The sequence below is a fragment of the Somniosus microcephalus genome, chromosome 21, assembly GCF_052327205.1.
Source record: "Somniosus microcephalus isolate GS21.2 chromosome 21, FLI_Smic_1.0, whole genome shotgun sequence".
In the NCBI taxonomy this organism is placed as follows: Eukaryota; Metazoa; Chordata; class Chondrichthyes; order Squaliformes; family Somniosidae; genus Somniosus; species Somniosus microcephalus.
The window spans coordinates 51,648,221-51,673,167 of NC_141007.1; the positions used below are offsets into that span (position 1 = coordinate 51,648,221).

The 24,947-nt window shown below is 46.4% G+C and overlaps 1 protein-coding gene across 1 annotated transcript; it reads right to left on the reverse strand.

Moving 5' to 3' along the window:
- Positions 1–9,691: 9,691 nt before the first annotated feature.
- Positions 9,692–23,594, reverse strand: rpl38 (ribosomal protein L38). The gene is made up of 5 exons (XM_085963629.1): positions 23,527–23,594; positions 23,275–23,316; positions 21,358–21,418; positions 10,901–11,023; positions 9,692–9,774 (listed from the first exon to the last, which is right to left on the reverse strand). Exons 2-5 carry the CDS (start codon positions 23,275–23,277, stop codon positions 9,749–9,751), a joined length of 213 nt encoding a protein of 70 aa, XP_085819755.1. The 5' UTR covers positions 23,278–23,316; positions 23,527–23,594; the 3' UTR covers positions 9,692–9,748.
- Positions 23,595–24,947: the final 1,353 nt, after the last annotated feature.

The following is a 24,947-nucleotide window of genomic DNA, read 5'->3' on the forward strand; positions in this document are numbered from 1 at the left end:
ACTCTACACCGGCATTAAGTGACTTACTGACGCATTGTGGCTTTGTTTGAGAAAAAATGGGTTTTTTTCAAAAAGGAATGCAGATTTAATACTTGTGCCTGCCATCTGCCAGAGACAATGTGAGCAACAGGGTAAAGGACAACTATAAACTCTCAAAAGCAAGGGAACGCAACTATTTCACTAATGGACATGTATTTGCTTAATTTCTCTTTATTAACTTATAACCACGCAGATTTTAGAAATTCAGTCACAAGTCATGACTTTCCTCATTTAAAAAATGTATTCTTTGTGTTTGTCCACATCAATCCATTCACCAGCGGTACCCCACGTGAAATATCAAAAGCCAAGTAGCTGCAGCAATTGTTAAGTCTCACCAATACATCCAATGGTGCTGGATCTAGTCTGAATATCAAGGCCCTCGTTTTTGGTGTTCCATCTTCAAAAAATTCTGTAAGGATTTTGGAGGGAAGCAGTCAGCTAACTACATTCTGAATTAAATCTGACAATCCCCGAGTGCTGCTGTCCATGAGGAGGCCTTTCTCTTTGTTGGTTTCATGAAACCATAAAATGATCGCCTAACAGCAATTAGAACAACGCAGCCCAAGATACAATCCAACTAGCAAGAATCTCAAATGTCAGATAGCAATGCTCTTAACACGGAGAAATTAACATTAACATGAGAAATTAACAGTGAGAGGGGGAGAAGCCGCCTGATATCATCTCCACTTAATTCTCCCTGATGACAGTACAGTTGATCCAGAATTCCTAGATATCTTTTTTAAATCCTCAAATTGGGTGTTACTTGATTCTAATTTATTTTTATTTAGTTTATTTTAGGACCAGTTTATTAAGCCCCTGAACAAACTGATTTTAATGCCCACTACATGTTAAGTATTGGGAGGATGGAATGCTTTGTGAGGGGGAGTAGTTAAGTCAGAGAGCATTGCATATTTTAAGGAAATGTGCGTAAATCTTTAAAGCAAGGGAAAGATACCTGACTACAGGAAGAGAGCAAGGCCTTGCGTTGCTCGAGCCAAGAGCCCACACTGACAATGGGCTGATCGGCCTCTTTCTGTGCAGTGTGAACTTCTAAACTTTGATACAAAGAATGGTAATCTATTATACTCTGGCTCCCCCTTCTGGGCAGATCAAGTTATGATCATACATCATGCGGAAGCGTTGAAATCAACAGATCTATAGCAAGCAAAGAGTTATAAAGAATCCATCGGGGCTTTGCTCTTGAAGTTATACGAAGATTGGCCAGGTAGGGTTCAGGGAGCAAGGTGGAGTTTGACAAGATGCATATGTGCAGGAGTTTGTTCACAAGAGAATGGCTTTGAATTCTGGATTGTGAAATATGCGAAGGATGTGGTGGTGGGGGGAGCTAACAAGGACAGTTGGGAAGTCAGTTCTCAAGGTGATGTAGTCATAACATTTTAGCAGCAGGAAGAACATGTTTTTTGTATCGTACATTTATAGCATAACCTAGGGGATGGAACAATACTGGATATAATGTCTTTCGTACCTGCCTTTGCATGCTTCTCCAATCTTTTCAAAGGCAGACCAAGAAAACAAGCCAGATACGAATTGTTAATCAGTTTTATTCCTCAACGGTAAGTGAATAGTGTTAGGATCAGACTCACTTCATTTAAATAAATACAACTGGTCTTCACATTATACAAATTAACACTACGCTTCCCAGAGAATTCTAACTGCCCTCTTGCATTCTAACCTTCCAAATCTGGTGAATGCTTGCCCTTGCAGCTTCCTGTGTTTAAAGACCTGACTGATAGGGTGCATCACAGTTCCTATTGTTTTTAAATCTCCCCAAGTAGGAGAGAGCCTATGCCAGGCAACTGTTACTGAGCGTACAGGACCAGAAACTTCCCAGCACAATGGAGGCAAGGCATTTCTCAATGACCAAGAAAAGCCAATACATTGCTGGTTCTATGAAACAACCTTAAAGCCTAGCTCATTAGCATTTTAACTTTAAAATTTTTCTAAATACACCACTATAAAACACAGACCTTAAATATAACTTATTCCAAATTCTTTAGTGTAGAAATGTTTTTTTTAAATGTGACAGAACCATAAAAGTTAACAAGTTGGAAGGAAGTCATTCAGCCCATTGTGGCTAGACTGGCTCTTTACTAGAACAATCCTAAATTAATCCCACTGCCCCATTCTTTCCCCATAGCACTGTGTCTTGCTCTGAGTTTTTTTTATTCATTCATGGGACGAGGGCATCACTGGCAAGGTCAGCATTTATTGCCCATCGCTAATTGCCCTTGAGAAGGTGGTGGTGAGCCATCTTCTTGAACCGCTGCAGTCCATGTAGTGAAGGTACTCCCACAGTGCTGTTAGGGAGGGAGTTCCAGGATTGTGACCCAGCGATGATGATCAGCGATATACTTCCAAGTCAGGATGGTGTGTGACTTGATGGGGAACTTGGAGGTGGTGGTGTTCCCATGTGTCTGCTGCCCTTGTCCTTCTAGGTGGTAGAGGTCGTGGGTTTGGTAAGCCTCGGCGAGTTGCTACAGTGCATCTTGTAGATGGTACACACTTCAGCCACGGTGCACCGGTGGTGGAGGGAGTGAATGTTTAAGGTGGTGGATGGGGTGCCAATCAAGCGGGCTGCTTTGTCTTGGATGGTGTTGAGCTTCTTCAGTGTTGTTGGAGCTGCACTCATCCAGGCAAGTGGAGAGAATTCCATCACACTCCTGCCTTGTAGATGGTGGGAAGGCTTTGGGGAGTCAGGAGGTGAGACACTCGCCACAGAATACCCAGCCTCTGACCTGCTGTTGTTGCCACAGTATTTATGTGGCTGGTCCAGTTAAGTTTCTGGTCAATGGTGACCCCCAGGATATTGATAGTGGGGGATTCGGCTATGGTAATGCTGTTGAATGTCAAGGGGTGCTGTTTAGATGCTCGCTTGTTGGATAGTCATTGCCTGGCACTTGTGTGGCGCGAATGTTACCTGCCACTTATCAGCCCAAGCCTGAACGTCGTCCTGGTCTTGCTGCATGCGGTCATGGACTGCTTCATTATCTGAGGAGCTGCGTATGGCACTGAACACTGTGCAGTCATCAACAAACATCCCCACTTCTGCCCTTATGATGGAGGGAAGGTCATCGATGAAGCAGCTGAAGATGGTTAGGCCTAAAATACTGCCCTGAGGAACTCCTACAGCGATGTCCTGGGGCTGAGATGATTGACCTTCAACTACCACAACCATCTTCCTTTATGCTAGGTATGACTTCAGCCAGTGGAGAGTCCCCCCCCCGCCAAATCCCATTGACTTCAGTTTTACTAGGGCTCCTTGATGCCACACTCGGTCAAATGCTGCCTTGATGTCAAGGGCAGTTACTTGCACCTCACCTCTGGAATTCAGCTCTTTTGTCCGTTTGGACCAAGACTGTAATGAGGCCTGGAGCCAAGTGGTCCTGGCAGAACCCAAACTGGGCAACAGTGAGCAGATTATTGGTTAGTCATTGCCGCTTGATAGCACTATCAATGACACCTTCCATCACTTTGCTGATGATTGAAATTAGACTGATGGGACAATTTTCCACATTGTCAGATAGCTGCTTCATCTTTGTGAAATATTTATCCAATTTTCCATTATAAATGGTCTGTCTCAACCAATCCTTGTGGCAAAGCATTCCATGCTTAACAAGCCTTAAAGGACAGAGTTGGAATACGGAGTGGACTTGGAACAGAATGCTTTATTTGGGAATTTGGAAAGAAGTTGCTGCTTTTTGCCGACACTACTTGTAGTGCTTTGTGTTACATGTAGATATTTAATTTCAGTACCCTTAAAGGGGCTCATGGGATTGGGGGTAATATACTAGCACGGATTGAGGATTGGTTAACAGACAGAAAACAGAGCAAGAATAAACTGTCATTTTCAGGTTGGCAGGCTATAACTAGTGGTGTACCGCAAGGATCAGTGCTTGGGCCTCAGCTATTCACAATCTACATCTATGATTTGGTTGAGGGGACCAAATGCAATATATCCAAGTTTGCTGATGATACAAAGCTGGGTGGGAATGTAAGTTGTGAGGAGGATGCAAGGAAGCTTCAGGGAGAAATAACAACACAAAATGCTGGAAAAACTCAGGTCAGGCAACATCCGTGGACAGAAATTTGAGTTGACGTTTCGGGTCGAACCCTTCTTCAAAACTGGAAAGAAAAGATAGATCGGAGGCAGGGCTGCGATCGGACAAGAGAATAAAAGAAACAAAAGAAGTAAAAAAGAGACAATAAAAGGTGTTAGAAGCTAGACGAGATGGTAATAGGCTGAGATTGGGTGTAAAGTGTACTGGCAGGGCAAGGGATAGCTGCCAGGTGTGAGGAAACAAAAGGAAAGGTGGGGGGGGGGTGGAAGGAGTGGAAAAATTACAAGAAAAATGAAATAGGGGCCGAGGTTATGATCTGAAATTGTTGAACTCGATATTGAGTCCAGAAGGCTGCAGAGTGCCTAATCGGAAGATGAGGTGCTGTTCCTCAAATTTACGTTGAGCTTCCGTGGAACAATACAAGAGGCCAAGGACGGTGAGGTCCGAGTGGGAATGGAGCGTTGAATTAAAATGACAGGCGACCGGAAGCTCGGGGTCACCCTTACGGACTGAACGGAGGTGTTCCGCAAAGCGGTCACCCAATCTGTGTTTGGTCTCCCCAATGTAGAGGAGACCACATCGTGAGCAGCGAATACAGTATACTAGATTGTGAGAAGTACAAGTAAATCACTGTTTCACCTGGAAGGGGTGTTTGGGGCCCTGGACAGTGGGAAGCGGGGAGGTATAGGGGCAGGTGTTACATCTCCTCCGCTTGCACGGGAAGGTGCCAGGCGAAGGGGAAGGGCTGTTTGGGGTGATAGAGGAGTGAACTAGGGTGTCTCGGAGGGAGCGGTCCCTGCGGAATGCTGAAAGGGGAGGGGAGGAGAAGGGAAGATACGTTTGGTGGTGGGATCACTTTGGAGGTAGTGGAAATGCCGGAGGATGATCCGTTGAATGTGGAGGCTGGTGGGGTGAAAGGTGAGGACAAGGGGAACCCTAATGTGGTTCCAGGAGGGAGGGGCAGGGGTGAGGGCAGAAGTGCGGGAGATAGAACTGACACGGTCGAGGGCAGTGTCAATCACGGCAGAGGGGAATCCTCGGTTGCGGAAAAAGGAAGATATGTCTGAAGCACTGGTGTGGAAGGTGGCATCGTCGGAGCAGATACGGCGGAGACGGAGAAAGGAATAGAGTCCTTACAGGAAGCAGGGTGGGAGGAAGTGTAGTCCAGGTAGCTGTGGGAGTCAGTGGGCTTGTAGTGAATATTGGTCGATAACCTATCCCCAGAGATGGAGACGGAGAAGTCGAGGAAGGAAAGGGAAGAGTCAGAGATGGACCATGGGCAGGGTGGAAATTGGAGGTAAAGTGAATGAAATTGTCAAGTTCGGGACGAGAGCAGGCAACGGCACCGATACAGTCATCAATGTATCGGAAAGAGGTGAGGGAGGGGACCCGAGGAAGACTGGAACAAAGATTGTTCCACATAGCCCACGAAAAGGCAGGCATAGCTAGGACCCATGGCAACACCTTTGATTTGGAGGAAATGAGTGGAGTTAAAGGAGAAGTTGTTCAATGTGAGAACAAGTTCAGGCAGGCGGAGGAGGGTGGTGGTGGTGGTGGATGGGGACTGGTCGGCCTCTGTTCAAGGAAGAAGCGGAGCGCCCTCAGGCCATCCGGGTGGGGGATGGAGGTGTAGACAAGCCAAGTGAGTGGGCAAGAACATGGCAAATGGAATATAGTATGGAGAAATGTGAAGTTATCCACTTTGGTAGGAAAAATAGAAAAGCAGAGTATTTTTTAAAATGGAGAGAGATTGGGAAATGTTGGTGTTCAGAGGGACCCGGGTGTCCTTGTACACGAATCACTGAAAGTTAACATGCAGGTACAGCAAGCAATTAGGAAAGCAAATGGTATGTTGGCCTTTATTACAAGAAGATTTGAATGCAAGAGTAAAGATGTCTTACTGCAATTATATAGGGCCCTAGTGAGACCACACCTGGAGTATTGTGTACAGTTTTGGTCTCCTTACCAAAGGAAGGATATACTTGCCATAGAGGGGGGGGGGGGGGGGGGGGGGGAATTGTCTAGACTAGGCCTATATTCTCCAGAGTTTAGAAGAATGAGGGGTGATCTCATTGAAACATACAAAATTCTTACAGGGCTCGACAGGGTAGATGCAGGGAGGATGTTTCCCCTGGCTGGGGAGTCTAGAATAAGGGGTCAGCCATTTAGGACTGAAATGAGGAGACATTTCTTCACTCAGAGGGTGGTGAATCTTTGGAATTCTCTACCCCAGAGGGCTGTGGAGGTTCAGTCGTTGAGTATACTCAAGACAGAAATCGATAGATTTTTGGATATTAAGGGAATCAACGGATATGGGAATAGTGCAGGAAAGTGGAGATGAGGTAGATCAGCCATGATCTTACAGAATGGCAGAGCAGGCTCGATGGGCCAAATGGCCTACTCCTGCTCCTATTTAATGTTCTAAAGAAATTTCCCTATGCCTTCTCATTTTTAGTGATAATTCTGAATTGGTGCTGCTTCGTCACTTACTTCACAAAACAATGAAGACGACCAACAAATGTCTTATTTGAACATTTCTCAAAAATGTTGATTTCTCAAAGTACCAGTTATTAAATAGTGGTTAGCACTGTTGCCTCACAGCGCCAGGGACCCGGGTTCGAATCCGGCCTCGGGTGACTGTCTGTGTGGAGTTTGCACATTCTCCCCGTGTTTGCGTGGGTTTCCTCCCACAGTCCAAAGATGTGCAGGTTAGGTTGATTGGCTATGATAAATTGACCCTTAGTGTTAGGGGGATTAAATACGTGGGGTTACGGGGATAGGGTGGGATATGTGTTGGTGTAGGGGTTACGGGGATCGGGTGGGATATGTGTCGGTGCAGGCTCAATGGGCCGAAATGGCCTCTATCTGCACTGTGGGGTTTCTGTGATTAAGGTCTCCTACAACAGACTGGCACCTAAAGTGAAAGGTGGCAATTTAGCAGGAAACTGTAAATTGGATTAATTGATCAAATAGGAAACCGGTCAACAATGACAATGTACTAATTGGACAGCAATCAAGTTCTCCTCCCCCTAAAGACTTACAAATGTGATGTGCAAGTAGTACAACCAGAATTTGCAAGCATATTTAAATTGTTTGATAATGTATAATAGAGAGAAAAGGGGTCTCCATAGTCATACAATGCAAATGTATACTAAAATAGCAAACTGCACACACTATAGGAATATATAACTAATTGCAGAGTAGCAAAGATTTTATACTCTAAGCAAGGTCAGAGCAATTGAAACATATAGAATATTGACAAAGTACCAGCTCTATTTAATAAAAGAACAAAAATGCTGGCAATGTACAGAATGTCAGTAAGATATAGACTGGCCTCCTGTGAATTGCCAGCCTGGTTTCAGATTTTATAATTCTTAAATTGCTTACTTCCAATAAAACTCCAGACTAAAACACCATTCTTTAGAATTGGTTTTGGTCACCATATTTAAGACACAATCGGAAAGGGTAAGAGTGTAAACAAGTTTAGAATCAATGAGCTGTTTTAAGTCTAAAGGATCTGCATCTTGTAACAAAAAATGCACAATTTCTCTTTCTATTGCACCTCCTTGCGCTGTACCAATTAAGTCATACAGCACAGAAAGAGGCCCTTCGGCCCATCGCGTCTGCGCCGGCAATCAAGCCCCGTCTAGTCTAATCTAATCCCATTTTCCAGCATTTGGTCCGTAGCCTTGTATGCTATGGCATTTCAAGTGCTCATCCAAATGCTTTTTGAATATTGTGAGGGTTCCTGCCTCTACCACCCTTTCAGGCAGTGAGTTCCAGATTCCAACCACCCTCTGGGTGAAAAAGTTCTTCCTCAAATCCCCTCTAAACCTCCTGCCCCTCACCTTGAATCTATGCCCCCTTGTTATTGACCCCTCTACTAAGGGAAAAAGTTCCTTTCTATCTACCCTATCTATGCCCCTCATAATTTTGTATACCTCAATCAGGTCCCCCCTCAGCCTTCTCTGCTCCAAGGAAAACAACCCCAGCCTGTCGTCTCTCTTCATAGCTGAAGCGCTCCAGCCCAGGTAACATCCTGGTAAATCTCCTCTGCACCCTCTCCAAAGCAATCACATCCTTCCTATAGTGTGGCGACCAGAACTGCACACAGTATTCCAGCTGTGGCCTAACCAGCGTTTTGTACAGCTCCATCATAACCTCCCTGCCCTTATATTCTATGCCTTGGCTAATGAAGGCAAGTATCCCATATGCCCTTTTAACCACCTTATCCACCAGTTCTGCTACCTTCAAGGATCTATGTACATGCACACCAAGGTCCCTCTGATCCTGTCTTTCCTATGGTCTTACCATTCATTGTGTATTCCCTTGCCTTGTTAGTCCCTCCAAAATGCATCACCTCACACTTTTCAGGGTTAAATTCCATTTGCCACTGTTCTGCCCATCTGACCAACCCATCTATATCGTCCTGCAGACTGAGGCTACCCTCCTCACTATTTACCACCCCACCAATTTTCGTGTCATCTACAAACTTACTGATCAGACCTTTTACATTCACATCCAAATCATTAATGTAGACCACAAACAGCAAGGGACCCAGCACCGATCCCTGCGGTACCCCACTGGACACAGGCTTCCAGTCACAAAAACCTTCGACCATCACCCTCTGCCTTCTGCCACTAAGCCAGTTTTGGATCCAATGTGCCAAGGCACCCTGGATCCCATGGGCTCTTACCTTCTTGCGGGACTTTATCGAAAGCCTTACTAAAATCCATGTATACCACATTAACTGCACTACCCTCATCCACACACCTAGTCACCCCCTCGAAAAATTCAATCAAATTGGTCAGACATGATCTTCCCTTGACAAAGCTATGCTGACTATCCCGGATTAATCCTTGCCTCTCCAATATTGGTAGAATCTTGGAAGCAGGTAAACTGTTTAAACAGCAAATGGAAGAAAAAGCAAATAGCCTTCTGCCCATTCACCCCCTCCTTCCCAACACAGGAACACACCATACCCATCAACCGAGAACAAAATTCCAGCTAATTACCATCAGACAGGGTCTTTCCATCACCTAACTAGAGACTGAGAGCAAATTATACCCAAAATTCCATAGATCAGGATGAACTAAATTTGTTATAGTCGGTCTAGATTATCAATTCGTAACCACTTCAAATGTTTATGCCAGCTATTTCCAGACAATTGAACACAATCTAGGCTGGTACTTCAGTGCAATACTGAGGGCGTGCTGCACTGTCAGAAATGCTCATGTTAAACCGTGGACCTATCTGCCCTATTCTTAAAAGATACCAGGATCCTACTTGAAGAGCATGAGTGTTCTCCAGCTGTCCTGGCTAGTATTTTTTTTAATCTCACCCAAAATAACCAGTCATTTCTCATTGCTGTCTGTGGGACTTTGCTGTGCACAAATTGGTTGCGATATTTCTCTGCATTACATTACAACAGTGACTACACTTAGTACAGTACTAGATTGACTGACACACTTTGGGACATCCTGGGGGGTCATGAAAGGCACTATTTCAATGCAAGTTCTTTTAGCAAATAATCTGCTGTGTGGATGTGTAGAAATATCAAATACCACAAAAGCAACTTTTGTACTTTTTTTAATTTCAATAAAATCAGAACATGTAGAGATTTCAGCTCCTCACTTCAGCTCTTTCACAGCCAGACCTGGAAAAACAAAAACAAAATCCAAGGTTAGGAGAATGTAGAGACAATAAAGAATCAGAACATTATACAAATAAACACACAGGCACCCATTAATGTGTTCTTTAAAAAATGTTAAAAGAAAGAAATACTTTTTTTTTGGGGGGTAGAAACTTGACTATTTTTAATCTAAAACTCAGCTATGGTCACCAGAAAGACTTACATTTACACAGTGCCTTTCACAACCTCAGGACATCCCAAAGTGCTTTACAGCCAATTAAGTGCTTTAAGTGTAGTCACTGTACTCACTGTTGTAAAATAGGAAATGCAGCAGCCAATTTGCACACAGCAATCTCCCACAAACAGCAATGTGATAAAAAAAGAGATTATCTGGTCATTAAGTGACATTGAGGGATAAATATTGGCTAGGACACTGGGGCAAACTCTCTTGCTCTTCTTCAAATAGTGCCATGATTTTTTTTTACATCTACCCGAGGGGGCAGACGGGGCCTCGGTTTAACGTCTCAGCCGAAAGATTTTGTGCTCAAGTTCTGGAGTGGGACTTGAGACCCACAACCTTCTTACTCAAGAGAAGAGTTTAAACCCACTGAGTCGCACAGCCTGACCAGCTCCAAATTGACAGGATACAAAAGTCAGGTCAGGGTCTCAAATCAGTGGTTTGGACTCCATAAGTAAAAAGGGATCTTCAGATTGACAACTGGCACCAAAATTAAAATAACAAAAAAGTGGTCACTGCTTTCCCACCATTGGCCGGCCATGCATATGCCAATTGATCTGGATGAGGACTATTCTGTACGCCAAGCGTTACCTGTGGGACTTGTGCAGTTAGCTCCCACTCATTCACTCAACCAATGTTGTCCAATCCATTAAATAAAACCGTATCTCAACAAGGCGTCAATTTTATACTGCCAAACAGAAATATGTTCTCCCACTCCTGCAAAATATTTCTAACCTTGCATGGGTCACTGGTTTAAACCCACAGCCCATTTATCTGTGGCACAGCACAGACTCTTTCAGCTCTAACTGCTGAAATATTGTCATTCGTAATGCACAATTTTGCTCCAGGGCAATAATGGTGACCCCTCCCCAGTTCTGGTCAGCTAATCCGCACATTCTGTAAATTTCTTACCTGGAGGCAGGGACTGTTTGAGTTTTTCAGCCTTTTCTTTGTCTGTGATGACTAGTGTGTATAGGTACTTGCTGCACCGTACCTTGAATTTTACATTGTCCTTGTTCTTCTTAATTTTCACAGCTACATAAAACAAAGACAAATTATCTTAACATAGCAGGCAAGAACAAATCCTCAAACATCCCAAATCACATACCCAGACAATCCAGGCTTCTTACAACATCATTTCCAGACAGATGACTGACAACTCCCGAGTCGTCGATGCCGAGGAAAGTGAATTCAAATCTCATCCTTTCCAAGGCCAGGACACAAACATATTCAAGTTGGCCAATGCTGCATCACAGCAAGCAAGTAACCAAAATTAACTTCTGTATCTGCCTTCACATCAAGGATATCCAGAAAAAACAGATCCAGGTGATTCAGAATCATGTGCAGACCACTCAGTTAGATGGGTTGACCTGCTTCCCTGGCAGTTCATGTATTCATAACTGGACAGAATTACATTTACTCAATTTATTTCCTGGAACATCTACATTGGTTCAGTTACACAGAAACTCTGGTCTTCATTCCCTTTCACTATTAGCTGGTTTACAAAATATAGGTACCATGGCTTCACGTGGCCCCATGAATTATTTGTAGAGACAACTTCCTACTGCTTCTCCACCCAACGTTTTCAAAGTGTTGGCTTGCAAGTTGATCTGGAGCCAACTGGAAATCCTGACCTTCAGTGACAGGATTATCCCTAAAGATGATCTTTACCTGCTTGCTGGTATTGCCCCACCTTCACAAGGCGGCAAGTTTCATCAAGAGTGGAAAGGTCAAAGCAGACAAGTGATCCCTGTCATCCACTTTTTCCAACAAGAGCCAGCAACTATGAGGCTCAAATCCAGGAGCAGTTTCTTACACGCTTGGAATGCAATTCCCACAGCTGTAGATTAGATGCTTGTTCAAAGGATCTGCAGACAAAACCACAGAAGCTATCTTTTGATTCAGAGGAATCTCTTCCAACAGGAGCCAGTGAGGCTTGGCCTACTTGGCTGTGTCTCAATCACCTCAGGACTGGCATCAGCCACTGCAGAGCCCTCATGCAGAAGTGGAGATACAGCCAAACTGATACTACCGAGTGACTGTGGAGAGGCATCTCAAACAATGGAGCATCTCCGAGAATGCCCTCTACAACCAGAGCCATGCAGAGCTAAAGATCAGAGGGACTTCAACTCTCGAGCCAGAGCGGCGAGGGAAAGTGTAGCGACACGACAACAGGTTTATCCCGATCAATGAGCTACGCTGACTGGTCCATTAAGTGCACTCACTATTTCAGGCCTGGCGGACTGCTATCAGATTGCAAGAGTCTGCCAGTTCCAATTTACCATTCCCAACTCCCCACGTAAAAGGCTCTGGCAAAGAAACATGTCTGCCAAGAGGCAGAGTCCCTCTCTCTCCAGGTTACTGAGCAGCAGTTATGCGTGTCCTGTAACCTTCCCTCCATGTACCCCCCCCTTCCTTTTTGAGACAAATCCACCTCCTACAAGACAAGCTTAACTTGCAATGAAGAACAGCGCACTCATTCCCAAAATCACAAAGAATTGAAACCAGGCAAAAGCTGACATTAAATATCAAGAATTAATAATGGACAGATGGCCCTTTTATGCGCCAACCAATAACTTCAAAGTCCCCCTTTGAGCTGCACAGAGCCAAAATACCAGCAGCATAATCTATTGATTAGCCCATCTGTGGAAAAACAAATTCCTTCAAAATAAATGCCTGCAAGAGCAAGACCATTCCACACAATTAATGAAGGCAATAAAAAAAAATCACACCACCCTCCTCTTATAAGAGAGTGTGTGACTGTTTCCCCATTTACCCTTACTAGAGTGCATAGCAAGTGTACAAATCCTGGATAAAAAGATAAAATTCAAGACTTGGCAACAACGTTCCCACTAAGCTGTGGGGCCACGCACCGGCTTTTCAAATGGGAATAACCACGCAAGCGCAAAAAAATTGAATGGGTCGTGCAGCCAGTTAAAGAGCCCATGCACCAAAAGAAATTACAGGGTACATTGCTTGGCAATAGCCTCCAGTTGCTTGGTCAAAGCTACACAAGTCACGAGGATAAAAACCTTATTTAAAAAAAAAAACTAAAGCAATGGGTGTCCCCACAACCTGCCTCTCCGAACTCCCACACAGTCAACACACATGGCACAAGATGCTTCCTCAGTACTTCCAGATCTTTACAGAATGCCTTTATTTTGGATGGAAACCACATCTGCACTCTAGAATACCAAAGGTAGGCATGCCTCAACGGACAAATCCAAATCCTGTGGTCATTCACACCTATCTCCACGGTCATTACTGACCCCCTTCCCGGCATAGCGCAGATTTTAGGCATCCGGTATGAACATCCAGGTTGCAAGATTCGACCCAAGAGCCACTAGCGGAATTATGAATTTCCCCTCCAACAATGTTGCTTTCATTTTGCACTCAGGATGTTAAGGATTGGAGTAACTGCCAAATCAGCAGCAAAGAACTTCTACTCCGCACCTTAAGCCCAAACCTCAAATGACCTGTCATCAGAACTGCAAAAAAAGAGACGTAACAGTTAGTAAGTACAGGGGCTGGGAAAGGGGTGGGGCGAGACAAGGGAAGGTCTGTGATAGGCAGGAGTGCTTCAATGACAAAAGGGATGATGGTGCAAGGCAAAAGGAGCTAGCTAGCAATGGGACAAAGAAAGAAACAAAAAGATGGGTCTAGAGAAGCTGTAAATGCCAACAGCAGAACCACGATCAGCACCTGCTGTCCAAAAAAATGGGAGTAGTGGTTAGGACTTTCCCAGCCCCTGTACTTGCTTAAAAACTGTTACATCTCTAACTTTTTCCAGTTCTGATGAAAGGTCAATCAATCTGAAACACAGCCAGAATACTCAGTACAGTCAGACCACCTTTGAAATAGACAGCAAGTTTGGGATTTCCATATGCACCAAATCCCAAACTTGCGATCTGCCAAGTTCCAACTGGACAGATTATCCACACCGACATTGAAAACGGAATTGCTGGCAGAGTTGGGCTAACTGCCCAGCAATTACACACGAACATTTTACGACTGGTGGAAACATGCACAGGGGCCGTTTCCACAACGTAAGGGGCTATCAGAATCTTCATCTGATGCTTTATTACTGTATTGGAATTTTTTTCAATGCTTTTCACCCCCCCCCCCCCGCAAACCAATTAGATGACATCCAGGAACAAAGTCGCAGAACCTGTTTCATTTGGGACCGCACCCAGAGAAAATGTCGATTACCACAAATTGACAGGCATACACACAGAATCATCTAATAACTTAATGGATGTTGTTAAATTTGTGTGTCTTTAAAAGAAATGGGAATGTAGCAGACATTAATGTAACCGAATTTCACCCCGATTCTCCCAAGTGCCATTAAACTGCTCGAATCTGCCTCCTCTTTTCCTTGGATTTATTTATTTTCCTGTTTTTATTTCCTTGAATTCTCTGAGAAAGCTTCAAAGGTAATCCAAAAGTCTTCAATAGAAATATATATAAATAGTGATGCGCTATCAATTACTCAAAAGACGGAGAGTTAGGAGAGTAACTAAAAGGCTTTTATTAACAAAGAACAGAGCATGCCTCTCGTGGTTGACTGGTTTCCAAGAAGGCAGGGGGCTGCAGAGCAGTCACCTTTATACCTGGGCATGTGGGTGGAGCCAGCTGAGGCATGCATAGATACAACAGTGTGCAACAACAACGGTGAATAACAACAACAGTGGTTTACCACATTCACTCCTCGTTTAAAATGGAGTCCAGCAGGGTGAAGTGTACTAAAGGTTCGTGTAAGTAAATCTATCAGGTGGCCTTGTATGCCGTCCTGATCGTCGTGGTGGCGGCGGCGATGGTGCAGCATCCAACGTTGAATCTGGCGTCTCATTGAGTGGTTGGGTGGTCAATGACGGGTCCTGGGGCTGCGGCATGCCGTCTACAGGGGTTGGGTTGTGGGTAGTGGTGGATGGCAATGGTAGTGTTTCAGGGGCACCCGAAGGTGCGAGGTCTCGTATGGAGACTGTGTCCTCCCGCCCGTCCGGGTACGCCACGTAAGCATACTGGGGGTTGGCGTGGAGGAGGCTCACCATCTCGACCAGGGGGTCCGTTTTATGGGACCTCACGTGCTTCCGCAGTAGGACGGGTCCTGGAGACGTCAGCCATGTCGGTAGCGAGGTCCCCGATGTGGACTTCCTGGGGAAAGTGAACATTTTTTCATGGGGGGTGGCATTGGTGGCCGTACAAAGCAGTGACCGAATGGAGTGGAGCGCCGCAGGGAGGACCTCCTGCCAGCGAGAGGTCGGCAGGCCCTTAGATTTTAAGTTTAAGAAGACTGCCTTCCAAACCGTCGCATTCTCTCTTTCCACCTGGCCGTTCCCCCGGGGGTTGTAGCTGGTGGTTCTGCTTGTAGCAATACCTCTCGTGAGCAGGTACTGACGGAGTTCGTCGCTCATAAAGGATGAGCCCCGGTCGCTATGGATATAGCTAGGGAAGTCGAACAAGGCGAAAAGGTCATTCAGACCTTTAATGACCGTGGTACTGGTCAGGTCTGGGCAAGGGATGGCAAACGGGAAACGGGAGTACTCATCAATTATGTTGAGGAAGTACACGTTGCGGTCAGGGGCCCTTTAAAATCGACGCTCAGGCGCTCGAAGGGGCAAGTGGCCTTGATCAGGCTTGCTCTGTCTGGCCTATAAAAAATGCGGTTTGCACTCGGCACAGATTTGGCAGTTCCTGGTCATGGTCCTGACCTCCTCGATGGAGTAGGGCAGGTTACAGGATTTGATGAAATGGAAGAACCTGGTGACCCCCGGGTGGCAGAGGTCATTGTGGAGGGTCTGCAGTCTATCAACCTGCACGTTGGCGCATGTACCATGTGATAGGGCATCTGGGGGCTCATTGAGTTTCCCGGGCCGGTACAAGATATCGTAATTGTAGGTGGAGAGTTCAATTTGCCACCTCAAGATCTTGTCGTTCTTGATTTTGCCCCTCTGCTTATTGTTAAACATAAAAGCTACTGAACGCTGGTCAGTGAGCAGGGTAAATCGTTTTCCGGCCAGGTAATGCCTCCAATGTCGCACCGCTTCCACAATGGCCTGGGCCTCCTTTTCGACAGAGGAGTGTCGAATCTCGGGGCCCTGGAGGGTCCTTGAGAAAAAGGCCACGGGTCTCCCCGCCTGGTTAAGGGTTGCAGCTAGGGCGAAGTCGGATGCGTCGCTCTCCACTTGGAAAGGGATGGACTCATCCACTGCGTGCATTGTGGCCTTCGCAATATCTCTTTTTATGAGAGTGAAGGCTGCACATGCCTCTGCTGTCAGGGGGAAGGAGGTGGACTTGAAGGGTCTGGCTTTGTCCGCATAGTTGGGCACCCACTGAGCATAGCAAGAGAAAAACCCTAGGCATCTCTTCAGTGCTTTTTGGCAGTGGGGGAGGGGGAGCTCCATAAGGGGGCGCATTCTGTCGGGGTCGGGGCCGATGACTCCGTTCTCCACTACGCAGCCAAGAACGGCGAGGCGCGTGGTGCGAAACATACATTTGTCCTTGTTGTAGGTTAGATTCAGCCGCTGGGCCGTACGGAGGAATTTCTCTAGGTTAACGTCATGGTCCTGCTGGTCGTGGCCGCAGATGGTGACGTTGTCTAGATAGGGGAAGGTGGCCTGCAGCGCGTTCTGGTCAACCATTCGGTCCATCTCCCTTTGGAAGACCGAAACCGCATTGGTGACGCCGAAGGGGACTCGGAGGAAGTGGTAGAGACGACCGTCAGCTTCAAAAGCTGTGTACTGGCGGTCCTCAGCCCTGATGGGGAGCTGGTGGTATGCCAACTTCAGATCAATCGTCGAGAACACCCGGTATTGTGCTATCTGATTGACCATGTCAGATATGCGGGGGAGTGGGTATGCATCTAACTGGGTGTAGCGATTGATCGTCTGGCTGTAGTCAATAACTAGGTGCTGTTTTTCGCCAGTCTTCACTACCACCACTTGTGCTCGCCATGGGCTAGTGCTACCTTCAATAATCCCTTCCTTCAGGAGTCTTGCTACTTCGGATTTAATGAAGCTCCTATCCCCGGCACTGTACCGCCTGCTTTTGGTAGCGATGGGCTTACAGTCGCGGGTGAGGTTAGCGAAGGGGGGGGGGGGGGGGGGGGGGCGGGGGGGAGACTAAGCGTGGAGAGGCTGCAAATGGTGCGCGGCAGGCGATTTAAAAGCTGCTGGCTGCAGACTGAGTGGGGGGGGGGGGGGGGGGGGGGAGGTGTCCGCCGTACGCTAATGTGACACTTTTATGGTGGCACTGAAAATCCAACCCCAGTAGAACGGCAGCGCAGAGATGGGGCAGGACAAGAAGTTTAAAATTTTTGTATTCTGTGCCCCTTACTGAAAGGGTCACTACACAGTAGCCACCGACGTCTGCTGAATGGGATTTGGAAGCCATAGAGATCCAATGGCAGGACTGGGAGAGAGTAATTGCGCACCGTGTCGGGGTGGATAAAGCTCTCCGTGCTCCCGCTATCGAAAAGGCAGGTAGTGGCGCGGCCGTTTACCGTAATGTCCATCATGGACCTGGACAGTTGGTGAGGGAGAGATTGGTCCAGCGTCACGGAGGCCAGCGTATGGTCGAGCGAGTCGCTGTGGTCGTCAGACGAGGCGGTGGTCGAGTCCGGGTCACCCGCGATTGGAGTTGGAGGCATCCAAGATGGCGAACAAAATGGCTACGCCCATGATCCCGATCCCCACGCGGCTGGAGGTGTCCAAGATGGCTGCCCCCACGGTTCACACGCGGCGCTGCTGGCGTTAGCGGTTTTACCTTTGCACGCGCCGACGTAGTGGCCTTTCTTCCCGCAGCCAGAGCAGGTAGCGTTTCGCCGGGCAGCGTGCTCTGGGGTGTTTTGCCTGGCCACAAAAGTAACATTTCGGGCCCTTGGACATCGCTGCAGCAGTTGGTGCCGGGGGTGGCGGTCCCATGACTCAAGGTTGCGGCGTCCACGGTGCGGAGCGGTTAGGGGAGAATGCGTCCATATTCCGGTGGGCCGCGTCTAGCGAGAGCGCGAGGGACACTGCCTTCTTCAGGTCGATTTCGCCCTTCTCCAGCAGTCTCTGCCGGGAGTAGTCGGACTGGAGGCCCGCAACAAAAGCATCTCAGATAAGTCCCTCCGTGTGTGTCGCGGCCGATACCTCTTTACAATCGCAGGCTCGGCCGAGCATCTGTAGTGCCCGTAGGAATGCCTCCACCAATTCCCCGGACTGCTGTTTGCGGGATCTCAGGTGGTGTCTGGCATAAACCGTATTTACCGGGCGTGTGTATTGTCCTTTTAGCAGATCGATAGCCGCCGCGTAGGTGGTCGCGTCCTGGATGAGCGTGTAGACTTGGTGGCCCACCTTGGAGGCCAGGAGTTTTAGTTTGTTTCCATCTAGTGTCACGGCTGAGGCTTCCAGGTAAGCTTCGAAGCAACGCAGCCATTGTGCAAACTTGGTAGACGAACCCGCCTCGAGGGTCTAGGTCCAGGCATGTTGGTCTGAGGGCATGCAGCAGCGCCTGCTGCTCAGCGTTTGGTGCCGTCATTTGCAGCAGCGCCTGCTGCTCAGCGTTTGATGCCGTCATTTGCAGCAGCACCTGCTGCTCTGCGTTTGGTGCCGACATTTTGCCTTTGTTAATAAAATTGATGCACTATCAATTACTCAACATAAGAACATAAGAAATAGGAGCAGGAGTAGGCCAATCGGCCCCTCGAGCCTGCTCCACCATTCAATAAGATCATGGCTGATCTGATCCTAACCTCAAATCTTCTATCACTCTGCATCCACCCGAACCCATGTGATCTCCCGGGAGAGGTGAAAAACCAGATAAAGACCCAATGGCCAATTTGGGAGAAAAAAATCTGGGAAATTCCTCTCCGACCCATCTAAGCGATCGAAATTCTTCCAGGAGATCACTCTGTCCCTATATTTTCTACAGTACTTACCTTCTGTAAAGGAGATCTCCACCCCAGCCAGGAACAGGAATAAAACCATCTCCTGAAATCTAACAGAATTAGAACAAGGCTACACGGCCCCTGGGCCCGCTCCACTACCCACAGGGCCATGACCATTCCGAACCTAGACTCATGTCCAATTTCCTGCCCGCTCCCCGTAACCCTTAATTCCCTTTACTTCTAGGAAACTATCTATTTCTGTTTTAAATTTATTTAATGATGTAGCTTCCACAGCTTTCTGGGGCAGCAAATTCCACAAACTCATAAAAGACGGAGAGTTAGGAGAGTAACTAAAAGGCTTTTATTAACAAAGAACAGAGCATGCCTCTCGTGGTTGACTGGTTTCCAAGAAGGCAGGGGGCTGCAGAGCAGTCACCTTTATACCTGGGCATGTGGGTGGAGCCAGGGGCGGAGCCAGCTGAGGCATGCATAGATACAACAGTGTGCAACAACAAGTAGTGAACAATAACAGTGGTTTACCACAAATAGTAAATGGGTAGTAAGAGAAGGGGTGGGGCCAATTAGGGACCAAAAAGGAGACCTACGCATGGAGGCAGAGGGTATGGCTGAGGTACTAAATGAGTACTTTGCATCTGTCTTCGCCAAGGAAGAAGATGCTGCCATAGACATAGTGAAGGAGGAGGCAGTGGAGATACTGGATGGGATAAAAATTGATAAAAAGAGGAGGTATTAGAAAGGCTGGCTGGAAAGTAGATAAGTCACCAAGAGTGGATGGGATGCATCCTAGGATGCTGAGGGAATTGAGGGCAGAAATCAGTGGTAGAGGCCATAATATTCTAATCCTCCACAGATAGGGGAGTGGTGCCAGAGGACTGGAGAATTGCAAAGGTTATGCTATTGTTCAAAAAAGGGTGTAAAGATAAACCCAGCAACTACAGGCCTGTCAGTTTAACCTCAGTAGTGGGGAAGCTTTTAGAAACAGTAATCAGGGACAAAAATTGTCACTTGGATAGGTGTGGATTAATTAAGGAAAGCCAGCACAGATTTGTTAAAGGCAAATTGTGTTTAACCAACTTGATCAGTTTTTCCAATGAGGTAACAAAGGGTTGATTAGGGTAATGCAGTTGACGTAATGTACTTGGATTTACAAAAGGCGTTCGACAAAGTGCCACATAATAGGCTCGCCAGCAAAGTTGAAGCCCATTGAATAAAAGGGACAGTGGCAGCATGGATACAGAATTGACTAAGTGACAGGAGAGAATAGTGGTAAACGGTTGTTCAACGAAGGTATACAGTGGTGTTCCCCAGGGGTCGGTTCTAGGACCATTGCTTTTCTTGATTATATATTAATGACTTGGACGTGGGTGTGCAGGGCACAATTTCAAAATTTGCAGATGACACAAAACTTGGAAGTATAGTGAACAGCGAGGAGAGTGATAGACTACAGGAAGACAAACAGGCTGGTGAAATGGGTGGACACATGGCAGATAAAATTTAATGCAGAAAAGTGTGAAGTGATACATCTTGGCAGAAAGAATGATACGACATATAAACTAAATGGTACAATCCTAAAGGGGTGCAAGAACAGACACCTGGGGGCATATGCGCACAAATTGTTGACGGTGGCAGGGCAGGTTGAGAAAGCTTTTAAAAAGGCTTACGGGATCCTGGGCTTCAAAAAGGACACAGATTTAAGGTGATTGGCAGAAGAACCAAAGGCGACACAAGAAAAAACATTTTTTACGCAGCAAGTGGCTAAGATATGGAATGCACTGCCTGAAAGGGTGGTAGAGGCAGACTCAATCTTATCTTTCAAAAAGGATTTGGATAAGTATCTGATGGAATTTTTTTTTTTTTTTTTTTTGCAGGGGTATGGGGAAAGGGCAGGGGTGTGGGGCTAGCTGCGAGTCGGCACGGGCTCGATGGGCTGAATGGCTTCTTCCGTACTGTAACCATTTTATGATTCTATAAAGATCAATTTTCCAAATACACGTTGCTTCAGTTTCCTGACTGGAGCGCTGGCCCATGTAATCCCAGGTAGGCTTCCGTACACGCAGCGCCCCAGGCCATTACGCTGTCCTCTAGTACGCAGCAACGAACAGAAAGTTCACAAAGGAGGGTCCCCATTCTCTTCACACACCAACGGCGTATTCCATAGGTACGCCACCAACCACAAAATCCAGGCCACTAACTGTTTCTCTCTCTTCACAAATGCTGCCTGACCCGTTCAGTATTCCCAGCAGTTTGTTTTTATTAGATTGCCAGCATCCGCAGTACTTGGCTTTTGTATTCAAGTATGATATACTGGTCACCAACATTATGTTGGGGTCTGGCACAACATTCGAAACAAACAAAAGTTGACATTCCTACTGAATCTAAATTTACAGCATAGATTATTGCATGTTGGCACTTTCTATCACCATCTTAAATTTAGTCTTGCATCTCATCCTAGTTATAAAATGCCTTTCAATTCACTTACATTTTGCATCCTTTCTTCTTGCGGTTAGCAAAAAGTCTTTGATTTCTGCAATCATTCGAGGCTGTTTGAATACAAAAAGTAAAGTGAATATTTTAGAGGCTTTGTAGCAATGCACAAAAAAACATCACTACTAGTTAGTTACAAGCAGTATAGAACCAGTTAATTTCCCTCAACAGTTCTCAATCGGTTTCCTGGGAGGAAGGAGTCACAATCCACTTGAGTCAATTCAGGATTTGACCATCTGATTTACACTCCAAATTTAGTATCAGTGTTGGGCTGCATGCATCGTCTTCAGACACTGAACTTGGAGTGAATGGACGGTCAGACACGAAGTTTAAAGGAATACCAATAACTACAACACTATGCTCTGTATAAAAGGGCCATTACACATGGCAAACCTATCTCTAGTTTTTATATTACTGCCAAACACAAAGATGGTCTATGACATCATATTGCAAGCCACTTGCCACAAGCAACAATTTGCATCTATATAGCACTTGTAATTTAGTAAAACACCCCAAGGTGCTTCACAGGAGCATAAAATCAGACAAAAATTGACACTGAGCCAAAGGCGGCATTTTTAGGGCGAGTGACAAAGCTTGGTTAAAGCGTCTTAAATGAGAGGGATGGTGTTTATGGAGGGAATTTCAGAGACTCGGGCCTAGACAGCTGAAGGCATGGCCGCCAATGGTGGGGCAAAGGGCTCTGGATGTCCACAAGAGGGTTGCAGGTTGGAGAGATAGGGAGGGGTGAGGCCATGAAGGGATCTGAACAGGAGGTTGAGAATTTTAAAACCGAGCCGTTGGTGGACTGGAAGCCAGGTGTAGGTCAGCAAGCACGGGGTGAAAAGGACAGGATACTAATGCTCAAGAGTTTGGGAGGGTGGAAGTTTAAACCTCAAGTTTATGGAGGGTGGAAGATGGAAGGCCAGCCAGGAGAGAATTGGAATAGTCGATTCTGGAGCTGACAAAAGGATGGATGAGGGTCACAACAGCAGGTGAGCTGAGGCAGGAGCAGAGACAGGTGATGTTAGAGATGGAAGTAGGTAGTCTTTGTGATGAGAGATATGCGGTTGGGAGCTCAGCTCAGGGTCAAATAGAGCAGAAAGAATACAAACTGTCTGGTTCAAGCCCTATACAGTGGGCAGGGAGGTGTATGGAATCGGTGGCAAAGATCGATGATAGCTTTGGTCATCCCAATGTTTAACTGGAGGAAATTATGCTCAACCATGACTGGCTATCGGACAACACAGCGGAGAAGTCAAGAGATGGTGGGGAGGTAGAGCTGGGGGTCGCCAGCATATGTACAACCTGACATCATGTCTTTGGATGATGTCGCTGGGGGGGGGGGGGGGAAGCGTGTAGATGTGAAATAAGAGGGAGCAAACATAGATCCCGGGGGGCTCGAGGCAACTTCAGCATTAGTTTCTGGAACATTAAATCCACTCCACATAGTGAATATGGAGCAAGTGGAAGCAATTGCTCAATATAAACTTTTCATGGGTTACCAGTTACAGAACATAGGCCAAGTGACAGGAAATTCATAAACTAAACATACACATGCACCAACTTAAAAGACAATCCACCATTTATTGAGATCATAAAAAATGTTAAGATTTTCGAATTATTTAAAGCAGGTCCGAGTGTTGAATATCAAACCAGTTTTTATTTAATATTCATTCGGTTCTTAACTAGAAGTGAAATAGGTCAGTGATACTTTTGGGATTAAAATCCAACTTTCTGCTGCTGTGACACCGACCTCGAAGAACATTAAACTCCAAACCTGACGTTATTGAGAAGAGGGGGATCAATCAACCTGCTCGGAGCCCCAAGTCGCGAGTTTTCAACAGAATTTTAACCCGGTTCCAATCAATCTGAGAGATTTGAAGCAGCATCTTCCCTCCCCACCAAGACTTACCATGGTTGCGATGAATCCAGCGGCGGGGATATGAACCGCGCTCTGCAACGCAAAAAAAAGAAAAATGGAAAAAATGGGTCAGTAAGGAAATCGCTTCAAATCTAAACTTTCTACAGTCGGGATCTGCTCCATACAGACACAAATCAGCTGCTCAACGCTTTACTCCGCGGCGGAGGTCGGTTAGAGCGGGATTCGCAGCGTTTTGAGTAAGGATGGCGAGAGATTAAGTTGCTGGAAGACCAGCTTCCATACCTGAGGCTCAGCCGCTGACGAGAAAGAGAACAGGCCCGCCCAACATCCGGGAATTAAACCAGGGCCCCGACGGATTGCGCGCAGGGACAAAACATACTCGAATACACACAGAACGAAAAAGTCGATACGAGGAACAATTTACATTTAGGCATACCTTATAATCGAGAGAAAAAACCCAAAAGCTAACCAACAAAAAAAAAGCTAACCAATAGATTCAAAATTAGTTGGCATGGCCCTAAAAAGCTGACAATACAAGACCAGTCCTGAATAAATGTGAAAACAAGTAGTTACAGGGGCTTTGTAATTTAAGCTTTAGGTATTCCCACCAATCCTTAACTTGTTTTGGAAGAAAAAAACATAAATACAGGAAAAGTCTGAAGGGGAAAATCCAAATATTCAAAGTGAAATTTGGTAATCTATTTCTACGGGGGTCCAGGGGTATGCTTCGTTGAAAACTTTTGAATTTTTATTTTAAAATTGCATTTTAATCTTAAAAAGGAAAAAAATAAAGTGACATTTAGATTTTCAAAAGATCAACTGGACCGTTCGTACTTCACCAGCCACTGTCTCACATATAACCACTTTGACCCAGTTCAGAGACACTGGGGTGAATTTTAACCCCCAAAAACGGGTGGGTTGGGATCGGGTGAGATGTTAAAATTTTTACAGCCTCAAACCAGACGCCAACCTACCCTTTTCCAGGTTTAATGGTTGCAGGACAATGGGCAAGCAGCCAACCCGCTCCCAGGAGGCGGATTGGGAATTTAAATATTTTAATGAGGCTGGGAGCCTCGGATTTAACCTGCTTTGCAGGTTTAACCCAGGCCAGCCAAGTTTCCCAGGCCTCTGGAAACCTGGTCGCTCAAGGGAGGCGAGGACAGTTTCGGGGAGAAAGTATGTATGTGTCTTTACAGCACTGCTCGTGAGCCAAGAAGAACAGGAGTGCTTCCTCCCAGCCCCCAAGCTTACTTCCTGCCCTGGGATTGGAACCCCCCCAAGAGACCACTCCATACAAAGACCACCCAGGGTCAGGGATCAGAACCCCCAGGGTCGGGGATTGGAACCCCCAGGGTCAGGGGTGGGACCGGATTGGAACCCCCAGGGTCAGGGGTGGGACCCCCACCCACGCTCCCAGGGGTGGGACCCCCACCCACGCTCCCAGTAGCAGCTGCAGGCTCCCAATCTGCTCCAGAGTGCTTCCCGCCCGACTGGAAGCCAAGCCTGTCAGTCAGGCGGACTTCAGGGAGGGGATCCTGGCAAAGAAAAAAGGCACACGCGGTAGGGTTAAAACTCCACAGCATGCAGGGAAACCTGGACTTCCGAGTTTCCCGTCCGAAACTCCCACTCCCTCTGTAGTGTATGTGCTTTAAGTCAGAACTACTTTTTACAGCTCCTGTATACTGTAGTACCGGCAGTGACCA

Coding starts and splice junctions, on each gene's coding strand:
- rpl38 (XM_085963629.1), bottom strand. Junction 11,024..21,357: donor AAGAAGAAAGGATGCAAAAT/GTAAGTGAATTG, acceptor TGTTTTATGTAG/CTGTGAAAATTAAGAAGAAC. Junction 9,775..10,900: donor CAAACAGTCCCTGCCTCCAG/GTAAGAAATTTA, acceptor TTGTTTTTCCAG/GTCTGGCTGTGAAAGAGCTG.